The sequence below is a fragment of the Rhipicephalus microplus genome, chromosome 8 (genome assembly GCF_043290135.1).
Source record: "Rhipicephalus microplus isolate Deutch F79 chromosome 8, USDA_Rmic, whole genome shotgun sequence".
Lineage (NCBI taxonomy): Eukaryota > Metazoa > Arthropoda > Arachnida > Ixodida > Ixodidae > Rhipicephalus > Rhipicephalus microplus.
The window spans coordinates 54848566-54862658 of record NC_134707.1 but is presented as its reverse complement, the minus strand read 5'-3'; the positions used below and the strand labels follow the sequence as shown (position 1 = coordinate 54862658).

General features: G+C 44.5%; 2 protein-coding genes across 3 annotated transcripts; both read right to left on the bottom strand.

The window, feature by feature from the left end:
• Positions 1-1461: 1461 nt before the first annotated feature.
• LOC142769046 (uncharacterized) lies at positions 1462-3925 on the bottom strand. 2 transcript variants are annotated; one of them, XM_075871868.1, is made up of 3 exons: positions 3789-3925; positions 1784-2404; positions 1462-1633 (listed from the first exon to the last, which is right to left on the bottom strand). In XM_075871868.1, exons 1-2 carry the CDS (start codon positions 3798-3800, stop codon positions 1814-1816), a joined length of 603 nt encoding a protein of 200 aa, XP_075727983.1. In that variant the 5' UTR covers positions 3801-3925; the 3' UTR covers positions 1462-1633; positions 1784-1813. The 2 variants fall into 2 exon arrangements, with proteins under 2 accessions (XP_075727983.1, XP_075727982.1); XM_075871867.1 differs by having other exon boundaries at positions 1784-2416; positions 3789-3867.
• A 7688-nt stretch (positions 3926-11613) lies between these two features.
• LOC119164491 (uncharacterized) lies at positions 11614-14093 on the bottom strand. The gene is made up of 3 exons (XM_037416688.2): positions 14017-14093; positions 11937-12557; positions 11614-11791 (listed from the first exon to the last, which is right to left on the bottom strand). Exons 1-2 carry the CDS (start codon positions 14026-14028, stop codon positions 11967-11969), a joined length of 603 nt encoding a protein of 200 aa, XP_037272585.2. The 5' UTR covers positions 14029-14093; the 3' UTR covers positions 11614-11791; positions 11937-11966.

Sequence of the window (14093 nt, the reverse complement as noted above, 5' to 3'; positions counted from 1 at the left end):
CCGCATTCAATTGCACAGGTCGTCCCGTGGGCGTTTTGGCAGTAGTCTATGAGAACTTTTTCAAGTATAACACAGATGAACTACATGAAGATATTGATCGTTGCTGCAACATCTACGCATTTCAAACTTCAAGAGCCATTCTCGACCCAACAGCCCCAAAATTAAGACATTATTCGTAATGCCATTTATAACGGCGAAAGTGCAGTTTTCGAGGCTTGAAAGACACTACTTCTACAACATAAAGTATCAGTGTTTCATAGGCAATGAGCATAAATCGCTGATTGGCTAGAATGTTGTCATTCAAGACCACGAGTAAATCAATGTGTTCGCTTGTCTTTCAGCGAGAGATGACTTCTTTCAGCCATTACACTACAAGTAGGGTGTGAGTTTTGATTCTGAGATCTGATTTCTGTGTGAAATATTTAAGTGTTTTGCCTCAGACACGAACTTCAGCTTTATCTCGTTTGTATTGATGGAGTCAGTGCCTGCACATAGTGTAAGCGTGATGACTTATCAAAATGTACTGCGATTTTTTTCGTACTTTGAAATATTGTAGTTTATTGATCATTTTCTTGAAAAAGCATGTGGGGTAATTTTCATGCACATTTCTTGAATTCGTAAGCAAAGGAGACAGAGAAGCGTGTGCTTAAAATGTGGTGCGCAAGCTGCTGCAACGATGCTAGCTGCTCACAAGAGCAGGGTCTGTTGTCCCACTGAAATAATTCACATAACCTTAGCTAGTCACACTGGCCATTCATTATGCTCGCTTTAAGGAAACCTGTGCTCCGATATTGACTTGAGCCGTAACCGTCGATTTCGCACTAGGTCTATTTCTTCAGACGATTTTTTTCCTGCTTCAGAAAACCGGAAGGACCTGCTAGATCGAAAGTACTAAACAAAGTAAGGAGGATGCCACGGGGTGCTCTTGCCATGAGCAATATTTAGATATATGTAACTGCGTATGTCCCCAGACAGTCATAAGAAAGCTTTCGATAGCAGTACGAATTAGCTGGGGTGACACCATGTTTAACGAGAAACACATTCAGCGGACATCTGTGCTGAACCATGTTTGTCTATTAAGCTTATTCCACTTTTAAATTTGAAGCGTGATTTCCACAGTGTAGGGGCAATTCTCCGAGATACATTGACATTTTTGCTGCCCCACCTCTGATTTCGGAATCACAGGAATTAATGCGACCATATTGAATGCATGTCCAATTGAGAAAGCATTTTATCGATACCTGACCTCGTGCTATTTCTTATAAATAAAATGCTGCTATATAAACTAGCGACTGTGCCTGTATTTTTCGAAAATTAGAGAAATGAATCAGGTGTTAGAGGTGTTGACACTGATAGTGCATTGGTTAGCAAGCATGCGCTGTCACTTGAAAATAGGTGTAACAAGGTTGAACAAACCCTACCGAAGGTAGGAACAAAGGGGCTAGAAAATGGTAGCAGAGGTTGTTTGCGTAGCGGAGGAGCACTGTACTCGGCAACATTTATTTACACGATTCACAAACAAAATTTGAGGTCTTGAGAATACAACAGTTCAACTTGAAAGGCACCCATAAGCTGCTGACGCTTTCCGCCAGTGGCTGATTCTGTGCAGGCTCTCACTGGTAAGGTACCGACACTGCAAATAATAAAAAAACAACAATTAGCAAAATGGACCAACATTCAGGATGAAATATATAATTTTTTGCTTGAAAACACAAATGCTTGTTGCACGATTCAAGAATGTCAACCACACTATGTTTTCAGGCAAAATTACACACCAACTCACATGTATCTTGAAGGAGTTTGAAGGAGACACTCATTTGTGGTGCTTCACGAGGACCACCTTGCCTACGCCTCCACTGGTTCCGCCATAGCCGCCATATCCTCCGTAACCACCAAGGCCTCCGTAGCCACCGTAGCCACCGTAGCCACCGTATCCACCACCTAGACCTCCATAGCCGGTGCCGGCGTAGGTGACGCCGCCTCCGAATCCTCCTAGACCACCGCCGAGACCAGCACCTCCAGCACCGGCGCCTCCGCCGACACCCCCGAGACCAGAGTGGGCAACTACGGCTCCGCCGCCATGAACTTGAGAAACGTGGTGCACCGTGCGGACGAGGAAGGCTGGTCCAGCGACGGACTTTCCAGCCCCCGCTCTGCCACCGTTCAGCAGGACTACGCTGCTTCCGACACCGACGTTGCCAGCACCTCCACCGATGCCTCCAACCCCAAGACCTCCGACACCTACGCCACCTCCGAGACTTCCGCCATAGCCTCCGCCGTAGCCTCCGAGACCACCGTCACTGATGTATCCACCACCAAGACCACCACCCAGGCCACCTCCGCTACCTCCGATGAAGCCGCCAAAGGCACTGGCGACCATGACACTCAGTAGAAGAGTGCAGAGCTGCGAAGATGTCTGATGTAAAAATTGTAGCTTTTTCATTACGTCGATGCACTTATACTTGACTGTTATTAACTAATACTAATTAATCGGTGTGTTAGGTCTCTGTGTAAGCTTTTTCACGGTTAGTCAGGTGTTCACACTCAATTTTTCCCGAACGCTGTCTGTTGAAAAATAAATTCATAGTAATAATCATGTACATAAACCCAATAACGGAACACGTTGAACACCAAGTCTACCTTATTTTCTACACGGCTTACGCCTGGGCATGTCTACAGTAACACAAATTATTGAAGTGGTGCATCACGTGTTATTGAGCACGTGTCATCAAAAGCAGGTGTATCCCATACTAGTACATTTATCGAAAGTATGTGATCCGGTGTCTGATGACAATCGCTTCTTGAAACTCTGGCTTACTCTGGGCACGAGAAAAATTCTTGAATGGAAGCTAGTAGTCTCGAGGCAACAAAATTCTTGCTGTTGTTCTTGATAAGTGTTAATTTTGACAGCTGCTCTCCTGCCGCGAAGCTAGACTTGCAAGTCTATTCTTTATTTAGGCATCGCCCAATATTCGCGTTCTCTTTGTCGGTGTTGTACAAGGCACCAGGTACGTTTATAAAACTAAAGTGGGTTGCCACGGAAAGCTCTAAGTTTTGTCCTTGGCGCCCATGAAGTACACCACTCCCAGTTTGTTGCTTTTTTTGGCATTCTTTTTCTACTAGGTTCTCTGCAATTTCTTACACGCTTGTGTTTGCGATAAGCATCTGGACATGTGCAAGAGCAAAGAAGTACTTGGCAAGAGAGACTAGGCTGTAGGAAGCTAATATGCTTTGTAGAAACTGCAGTTATGACACACCATGCTAACGGTATGATATGCCAATCAAGGAAAATATATTTCGTATGAAGTACGTCGAGATGTGTCCTGAACTTGTAACTTTGATTGACTCTGGTACAACAGGGACGTTATGGCCGCGAAGCTGAACTGCAACTGAATTGAATGTTGCAGCAGATTTGTCACACTTACGAGTTATCTGTCATAGTTGCCTTACAGTGTAAACATTAATCAAGACACAACTTGAGTTTCTGATGTCCTCGCCGTCTGCAGCAAGAACGCAGCAACGTGCCGAAATGCTTTAGCTGAATTGAACTGCTCTACATTCTCCTAAATCAGGATTGTGACCGTATCTTTTCTCGTAATTTCGATTGATCGCTAACGGGAAAGCATGATGCAGTACTTCTCTCAGATAACAGAAGGTATAGAAGGTACTCACTACCACCATTTCAGCCCTAAGTTCCTAATGCGCGAGCAGAAGCTATCGCAAGACAAAGTGCGGAAACTTTAGGTTTGGGAATTTCGAGAACGGTACACGCGCAGATAGGTCCTTACCAAGGCGTTCATGGTGAATACTCGTCGACTACTCGGGGCACAAGCGAGCAACGACCTATGGAGGATGTGTGGTCTGCGCCGTGGCAAGCCGGACTTTTATACTCGACCCGCACGCACAGCCTCCCGCTGTGTCCTTGCGACGTCACAAGGGGAGGGTCTATAAGGTGGGCCTCTATTCTGTGTGCATACACACTCTCACTTGAAGCGTGGAACTTCCGATGTCCTGCTTCTTTTTCCTTTCTTTTTGAGACAGAGATTGAGAAGAGAGAAGGGAAAGGTCCCTGCAGTGTCGGTGCCGTGGAAACTCTTCCGCACGCAACTTGTTCGGAAGCATAGGCAAACGAAACGTGACGGGCGCACGGTACCCACCCTTGCTATCTAGATCTACAATTCGTGTTATACGACGCCGATGCGTGCCAGGAAAAAAAAAGTACAGATGCGAAAAGGAAAAGCCACTGCGTAACACTGTTCGACAAGTTTGCCCGCCACGCTGCATTTTGGTAGTACTTTGGTCTGAGGATGATGGCCAAGGCTTCGAACATAGGTTATATTTGTAACGAAATCGCCACCCAAGCAAGCACTGCGTAGTCGTTGTTGACCAGTGAAGCTCAAACGGGCCGCTGCGTCACTTATCGAAGGTTTTCTTTATTCAAAAAAAAACCTTACAGGCCCCAGAACAGGGCATTGGGTAAGGGGGGAAGGAATCGGAATGGTACAGACACGTAACGAACAGTTTACAGGCAGGATCAGTGCAAGAACAACGAAAACTATATATATATATATATATATATAAATGAAATCACATTTTAGGCTATACAGGGCGAGGTAAATTTGAGCGAATACAGCACTTGTTGATATGAACATGGCGACAGAGGGATACATTTTAAAATAAAAGACAAGAGGAATATAAATCACCGTTACGCAATGCACTCAGAATACAAAAACAGGGTCACATGGTTTGGTGATTCATTAAACAACACTTCTCATTTACCGGTTACTGTGCTTGCACAAGTATTCATTGGGGTTCGCTGCCAGTATGTTCTCTACTCGATTTTTAGTAGGCCAGTTCTGAGCAGCAGAATTGTCCCACTTCCGTTCCACAAATTCAGGCCCGCGAATGAGTTATTCATTTATAGTGGGACAGTGGTTAACAGTGGCCTTGTGCAACTTCTGTGGCACATGCACGCAAAAAGAGCTCGAGTACACAGGCCGGAAAAATGTCTGTTTCGCCTATACGCATACAGCCCCGCTATAAAAATATTTTAGGTGAGCATTTGGGTGATAGCAAAGAGTATATTTTGTTGACTGCAGGGTTCACTGCAGGCTACTTCATTTTCCCTGCTGCCTCTTCTAATCGTCTTGGTTCGGGTGGGGGTTGGTGGTCAATTACTTCAAGAGTGAAACCAATTACTGTTTGGTATAGAGAGAAGACCAAAATTTTTGTCGCGTTCAGTGCATTGCTTCTGAGATCTACTTTCAAGGAGCCTTACAGCGGTTAGTAGCGGGAACCGCAAGCACCTGAAAGTTTAGGCCGCAATAAGCATTGCAATTGGTGGCTACATTGGCTCCTAGTAACCTACATGACGAGTCCATTCGCCGATCTATTGTAGCTAGTATCTAGTGTATGCCCCAGGCAGCTATCAACAAATCTATCTTTTGACACCCGGGTGCGATGATGGCAGGGAAGAACAGGCTATAAAATGTGTCTCAGCTAGAAAGAACACTACAAACTCCCCTCTCTATCTCACCATCGTCATTCATTAATCTTCCTTTTCCCCTTACCCTTCCCCCAGTGTAGAGTAGCAGGCTAGAGCAAGCTATCGCTCAGGCCGACCTCTCTGCCATTCTGTAAATAAACTTACCTCCTCCTCCTCCATTCGTCGATTGAAGTTTGTCATTAACTCTCCTGCTGTATTATGGCTTTCTTGCACTTTTTTGCCTGTTGAACTACTTGATCAATTTACTAGTCGTTTAACGCATGCATGCATGCATGCATGCGTGCGTGCGCGCGTGCATGCGTGCGTGCGTGCGTATTCTTTCGGTTCTGTAACGCATCTACGTGGCCTTGTCCCCATAGTCGAGTCACTTGCGTGTGGTTTCATAGTATCTTTGAAAGGTGCGAATGATCTTAGCGAGACGGCTTGATGGCACATAACACAGAAGAAGCAATTACGACGCTTGAGGCATAGAAAGTTGGTGAAGTACCCATGTTATAACACCGTAATCTGCGCAGTGACTTTCCACTTTGCATGAACGGTTCTGTTCTGTTCTGTTTTAACTGTTTGCTGTGGAGAGGCTTAGGGGCGTATTGCCTCGGCTACTCCATATCATAAAGCTCTGCAGCGAAAAATAAAATAATGATACAGAACGGTACCCAAAAATTAACAATACGGAAAAAAAATAATAGCACACTGAAACCAGTTCAAATATCATGCCAATACACAGTTTTCTTCGCGCAGTTCACACAGTCATAAACTATTTACACGCCCACCTTACTATTCTACTGTCAGTATATACATGACCATATTTTATATATACCCATATCTGGCTGTCTGTCATAGGCGCTTGTCCAGTCCGGTCTCCACTAAAAAGTCTGTCAGGAAGATTATTGCCTTTTTCTGGAGATGCATCTCAGGCCATGGTCCAAGCAGTTTATTTATTGTGAGGGGCCGTCTGTCCAAACTTGCTGATTTGTTCTTTAACTTTTCTCTTTCATTCGAGTATTTCACGCACTCCAAAAAAATATGGCGAATATTTTCTTCTGCATGACCACAATGGCATTCCGGTAAGTTGGATCGATGTATCTTGTGTATGCTACTTCTAATCGAAGTCGGTGGATTAATGTCTCTAGCTGTCGTGGGAGGTCTGTAGCTGTGGAAAAATTTCTGTGTGGATCAACGTCATAAAGTACCGTTTCCTTTGATTTAGGGCTCTCAAACCACTTCTCCATCGAACAATGGTTAGCTCTTTGCGATATAAAATGTCGAATATCCGCCCCTGCATGAAGGGTCTTGGGCTCCAACGTAACGGTGGCAAAGCTACAGTTTGCAATTCTAGCCCTTGAAAATGAGCTCCCTTGCCACGTGCAGTGCTCGCTTGGAATGTTTACATATGATTTATGTTCAAGCGCTCACGAAGTGCGAAGCTCAGACCTAGTTTGTAGAAGCGCTTTTCTCGTCGCGTGTATATACTTTAGCTACTTTATGGCTCAATCATCCCTTTAGTATCTAGTTTATGCCACAGGCAGCTATCAACAAATCTATCTTTTGACACCCGGGTGCGATAATGGCAGGGAAGAGGACCCAAACGTAATTGAAGCGGGGGCCCCAGTGGCACCTGTCCGGTGCCTGCGGTGGTTGCGTTTGAAAAGACATCTATTTAACTTGCCAGTTAGCTCCGTGGCTATTGGTCCACAATTTTTATTGTCGTTAATTTGAACAACCACCAGCACTAATAACGACTGTCATGCAATGAACAATACAAGTACATCCAGTGATACATTCTTGTTGGAACCGCTGAGGCAGCCTTCACCCCTGCTACCTCGATGGACGTTGTTTTCATTTGTATACAACATGGCTGAACCCTAAAGCACTTGATGGAGTGGCTCTTCAACATTACGAGTGAGTTGCTAATGACGAAACAAAGCTGGTCTGTCGTACACGAACATAGCGATGGCACCCTTGCTATGTGCGAACAAGGAACTTGTATCCTGGACATCCGTTTATACTTACCCTGCAATATTGAATTAACACTCAATAAACTCCTATAGGTATTGTTTCTCTCGGTGCGGTTTTCCGTGCATGAAACCTATTTATATTGCTGTATATGTGGCAATATCTACTCGAATAAAACTTGAATAACGCTTGAGATCCGCCTGCAATAGTAGAACGTGATAGCGTAGTCGGGCTGCTCCATGTGTGTCGTCTCAGTTGCTAGCGTGACTTCGGTTGTCGCTCGATGCTTCAACTGTGCGGCAGGGAAACGAACGTAGCGCACCCGTAACATTCAACGCTTTAAGCTATTTTTTTAGATTGCCTATTGCACGTACAGTTGCGAAATGGCCAAAAATGGTCTTTTGCAAATTAGGCTATACATCACTGCGTGTCGGTAAAGAAAAAAAAAACACGCCAGGCCTGCGTGGAAGACGCAGCACGGCCACAGCGAAAGCTGGAAGAGCGGCCTTTCAGAGCCTTTCAAAACGCTCATTGGGTAACTACTGCGAAGCACGCTTGCTCGATACCCACTAGGGCATTAATAATAATAAAATTTTTTGAGTAGTAGACCGGCATTCGCTATGCTATTTTTGCCATTCTTCATAGAAGCGTGGTACCCGCTCAACACTAGCAAGGAATGTCGTGCCAATTGATCATGCTGTAGCTGAAGACAATGAGGAATTGTGGCTGAAGTGGGTGTTCGCCACAGTTAACAGGGGAACAAGAACAAGCTTTTGTAATGGGTTGGAGCATTGGACGACCCACTCGTTACGCTGTTCACGTTTCGCGACGACTGGTTGTTCTTTCACTGTTTCGAAACGCTTTATAAGTCGTAATAATGCCCTGCCGTGGTGGTCTAGTGGCTAAGGTACTCGGCTGCTGACCCGCAGGTCGCGGGATCGAATCCCGGCTGCGGCGGCTGCATTTACGATGGAGGAAGAAATGTTGTAGGCCCGTGTGATCAGATTTGGGTGCACGTTAAAGAACCCCAGGTGGTCAAAATTTCCGGAGCCCTCCACTACAGCGTCTCTCATAATCATATGGTGCTTTTGGGACGTTAAACCTCACATATCAGTCAAGTCGTATTAACGCGATTGCTTTCCCGACATCAAGACTGCCTAAGTCAAGTTTGCCATCAAGTCCCAAGAACCGGTGTGGATCAGCGGTAGAATACTCGGGTGGCACCCAGCGAACCTAGATTTGAGCACGACTGTGTCATTGATGCTAGGTTATTTTTCCTGATTTCGCGCGATGTGGTTACGGACACTGGTGGTGGCGGCGGACAACTGTGCGTGACCCGAGTTGTGATCTTGTAACAGCTTTCGCTGTAAAACGCGAACCTAAGCAACTGCTGACTTAGGGCGCTTTGCAATGAGTGGGCCTTCAAAACGCCTACTTTTCGTGCAATTCTAATGTGTTGACGCCTGGCGTGATTGGACGCTCCTGCCACGCAACGCTATATACGTTAAAAAAGACTCGTCTAATTACATGGTATTTGTACATTTTTTCATAAGCAGTTTCAAGCAATTATGCGTTTGGTAAAACGTCTGCTTGCGACGTAGAAGGTTTGAGTTCAATTCACACTCGAACTGCCCTTTATTATTTTTATTTATTTGCATTTATCTCGAATGTGCACTAATGGGCGCTCCTGATTTTTTATTCACAACAACTAAACTTCCACCGACGCTGGAACCACAGTTTCAGTGATACATGCTCTTAAATTCTATTGTGCTAGTATGCGAAGAGCAGTATCCTGACTGCGCATTTGAAGACTGGTGTAGAAAGTACCATCTCTGTCGCGCTTGTAATTGACGAGCACTAAAGTTGCAGTTTGAAGTATTTGTAGTATAATCGGTCTGTGATGTGTAAAGTTCGGCAAGGAGTGTATAGCTACACTGTATCTCTCTACATATGATCTGCCACTACCGATGTTAAATGCGTAAACTATGCGTAGCGCGAAATGAACACAAATCTTTTCACTTTATTTGGCTTCCAGATCATCCAGCACTGTTTTTTGATAAAAAGTTAAAATGAAACGGTGGTGTAATGACACGTTCTAATTTTCGAAATGTAATTGTAACGAGTTCCTATTGCATTTATGAAATTCTAAACGGGAACTTGTTTCATAATTGGGAAAGAACGAGGAACTAGCTTTCGTTCCTATTTTAGAAAAATGTCTGCAACGCTGCGCAACAGTATATTTGAGGCTTCCAAAACAGTTGGAATAAAATGCAGCAATTTATGACTCAGACGTTTAATCAAATTGGTACTTTTAAATAGTTTGAGGCAAATCATGAATCTCTTTTAATGAAACTGAGCCTCATTCATCACTGCGTCATCGTCATCGTTCAGCACTGCATCGACAATATTGACCGAAATAACCAAAGTGGTATCATCCAACTTTCTTCATTTGTGTCCTGGTTGCTTTGCTGTCGTGTTTATGTTCCACTATTTGACTTTCAATGGCAAGTTGGTATTCATTGAATGACATGACACTGTAGGGCGAAACTCGAATATAAAAAAGTAAGTGGCCGACGTTTCCACCTCTTTTTGCGTGTTGGTGTTTCTGTTTCAGTTTAGCGCTACAGTATCGCGCACCTCTTTAGTATCGCGTACCTCTTTCGCAGTCAAGTCATGCTTACTAGGTAATTCAGTTCCGTTACATGGCTAGAAATTTATGCAGCAGTAAGTCTCGAACTTTGCGAAAAATGAACATCGAGACTTCGTGTGGCTACACGAGTGGGGTAATCACAGAAGTAAGCAAACGATGAGATCGCGCGAGAACTGACTAACGAGCCTAATTGGGTTGATGCGTGAATTCGGCGTGGGAAATCAACATATTGGACACTGATCTATTCCTTGGAGGAGGGGTAGTGATCCTAAACGATGGAGCAGAGAAGAAGTTCTGAAGAAGAGGAGTTGAATAAAACTTAAGGCTTTTAATGAATGCCGGCCATCCAGAATAGTGCGCCATTTGCCAGGAAAGACCACTCGCCTTTCAAGTCTAATAACCGCGATCACGTACGTGCGATGAAGAACGAGACTGAAGAAAGCATATAGGAATTCTGTCACTTCTACCGCTAAATATTGCTATACCGTACATTCGAATTGTCAAAGATTTCATTTACGAACTAATAAAGCTCGAAAAAATGCTTCGATATATAAGACCCCATTGCAAATTTTACCCCTGAATATCAACGAAAGTGGGTTATGTCAATTTTAGCGCAATGTGGAGTTGATGTATTCAGGATATCCAAAAGCTATGGCTTAAATTGTAAGAGCGGACCGACCACATTATCGGTATCAAAACAGGTGTGTGTTTTTTAAACTTCATTTGAAGTGCACTATATTTATTTAAAAAAAAACCCAAGGCAGGTAGAACATTGTTTTTCAACATAAACAGACTATTGCACTGATTCTGATCTGAAGTTTAAAGCTGATTAATATTTAAAAAAGTTTAATGCGTACTGTGAATTAACTGGAACCTGTCTCATATGTAGTAGAATTCCGACCGATTATGTTCATTCGAAAATGAATTTCATCAGGAAATATGACAAGTGACGAGTGTGAAAATTTTTGTGTGTGATTAAGCGCTGTTGCTGATAAATCAGATGTAATAGTAGGTCAACGACTCTTTGCACGTAATTGTTTTCAATATAAATACCTGAACGCGGCTTTTGATTTGTTGAAGCAGTTCGTTGGTTCTGAGGAGCACTGTCATTTGCAGGCACACGGTTGTCGACACATATTTAGAATTCAAGGCGTTATACAAGTGCTTTTAAATATATCGTTTCGAAAACTGTTCTGATGTTAGCCTTAAACACCACGGCTAGCCATCAATGATCACCAGCCATTTCCCTCGTATACACTCCTAATCAAGTCCTCCTTAGCAGCTGGCTATATTCAGCAAACCAGGCCAAATATTTCCGGTTTCCTGGCTATATCTATCACATTTAGCGGGACCTGATTCAGGGTGTAGTAAAACAAATGGGTTACCGCCTTCAATACTAAAGACGTGTCCACCTTAGACATGGGTATCCTGTTCTTGTAATCGTAGGGAAGGCAACTTACCGGAAACAATTAACCAAATGTTTTCAAGACAACACAAGCTGTTCTTTGTGAAGTCGAGGAACAACGTCCTCGTCAACATTTATTTACACGTTTCACAAACACAATTTGCACTGTTGAGGATATATCTCTTCGACTTAGAAGGCACCTAGAAGCTGGTGACTGTTTCCACCGGAGACTGATGCTGTACAGACTCCCATTGGAAGTGGAAGGTTATTCACACTGAAAATGAGAAAAACAATGATTAGCACAACTGGCTTGCACCTGTAATCAAACATCGGAATACTTTTAAACACTAAGTCCCATTGCCCAATTGAAGGAAATTTAACCAATAAATGTTTATAGAGGATATGACTCATGAACTTACTGTAATGTTGACGCCGTGTGAAGTGGACGCTCATTTGTGGTGCTTGACGACGACAACCTTTCCTACGCCTCCACCAGTGCTGCCGTAGCCACCGTAGCCTCCGTAGCCTCCGTAACCACCATAGCTACCGTATCCACCATATCCTCCCCCGAGACCTCCGTATCCACCTCCGACCCCTCCGAGACCACCGCCCAGACTGACTCCTCCGACGCCTCCACCGACGCCTCCGCCGACGCCTCCTAGACCAGAGTGGGCTACGACAGCTCCACCACCGTGAACTTGAGACACGTGATGCACTGTGCGAACCAAGAAGGCGGGGCCGGCCACCGACTTTGCAGCACCCGCTCTGCCACCGTTCAGCAGCACCACGCTGCTTCCGACACCAACGTTGCCAGCACTTCCTCCGAGGCCTCCCGCACCAAGGCCTCCGAAGCCTACACCACCTCCTAGACCACCGCCGTATCCACCGCCATAGCTTCCACCGTAGCCTCCGAGACTGCCTCCAGCAAGGTATCCACCGCCAAGACCACCACTCAGGCCACCACCCAGGCCACCGCTGCCACCTCCGATGAAGCCACCAAAAGCACCGGCGACCAAGGAACTCAGTAGGACACTGCACGCCTGCACCAATTCGATGTTTTATGACTTTGAGCGTGCTAATAGTGCATTGAAATCCTCCGGAACACCTGGTGGGCTTATTAGCAAGTTTTTCTTTAATGCTCAGTATGCCGACAGACCAATTGCTTTTCCACGCGTTAATGGGTACACTAATGAACTGAATATTTGAGTTGCATGTTCGCTTAATATGCGTACTGTAGCACTACACCTATTGCCTCTTAGGAAATTGTGTGGCTTAAAGTCACACATCACTTAGATAAAACAGATACGAAAACTTATAAGACAGTCAGGTTAGCTAATTGATTCTGGTTGTTTAAGCGACGAATAACAAGATGATGGAAGAATAGAAAGAGGAGACAGGAAAAAAAGGGAAAAGTAAATGAGCACAGAGTGCACTTGAGCGTAAAGGTTCGTACCAGTAATACAAGTGGAAGGCGCTGGCACAATTCACGTTCTTTTTGGTAGTTGTGTCCTTTCTGTCTACATTCTGAAACGTTTTCTGCGCACTAAGAGTACATTTATTTCAAAAACACATTTCAGATAAGCGCTAACGTCCCTACAAAAAAACAGCTGACAAATGAGCTTTGCAGATGTCATCTGTGGGGATATAAATGAAATAATGCTTTGAATAAGCATTTCCTTCTTCTACTGCTTAAATTTAAGGGGCACAAAGAGGAGGCGGAATTGTCCTTTTTGGCTAGAAGTTGTTTTTTCAGTTGGTGATGCCCTTATACCACGAACGCTTCGACGCCTTCCGCAGGGTTGATCTTGCAAAGCTCAAGCGAAACAAATTCTCGTAAAGATTCAAAAGGGAAAGATTTTTTTAAAATGGCAAGGGCGCTGGTTGTAGCTCACATGGTCCTTAGAAGCGGTGCTACTGCACCATTGGGCAACAGTTTGGCCATGCCATGCAAAGAAATAAGGTTAGGCTTACTGTCGAGCACTTCCCAATCTGCCCTGCGCTTTTAACATAAGTTAGCTCGGTCACTGGTGGCTCCTAAGTTTAATTTGTCTATCGGAGGTTACAGTGATTAATGGACTAAGACCCATATGAAAGTGTACTGCGCGCTGCGGAGCCAATTAGCACGACTGCGTTCTTCTATGACTAAATTGCTTGAAAAATACAATTCAGTAAAGATGTGCCACAATTTCAGGAGTGTGCGAAGAATATATTAGCTTAATGAAAAGGTCAATGCTTTGCAGCCTCGGCAGTCGAGGTGTCGGCATCAGTCAGTGCTTTCTCATATTCCTGACTGCTGTTAAGCTTTAACTCTTGGTGCTGTATTGTTGTGGGTGAAGAGAAACTCGTAAAATAGGTGCATACTAACACCGGTGCTACATCAAGCTCTTACGACATCAGCCTAAACTGAACCTGTCTCAAGTGAAGAAGCCGGGAACCTCATGAAAACGAATAGTCCACTCGATTCTTCTGAGAGCACCGCACGGGTAGATATATCCTTACCAAGACGTTCATGGTGAAGACTGGATGATTGCTCTGGGCACAAGTGGGCAACAGGCTATGGAAGACGTGTGTTCTGC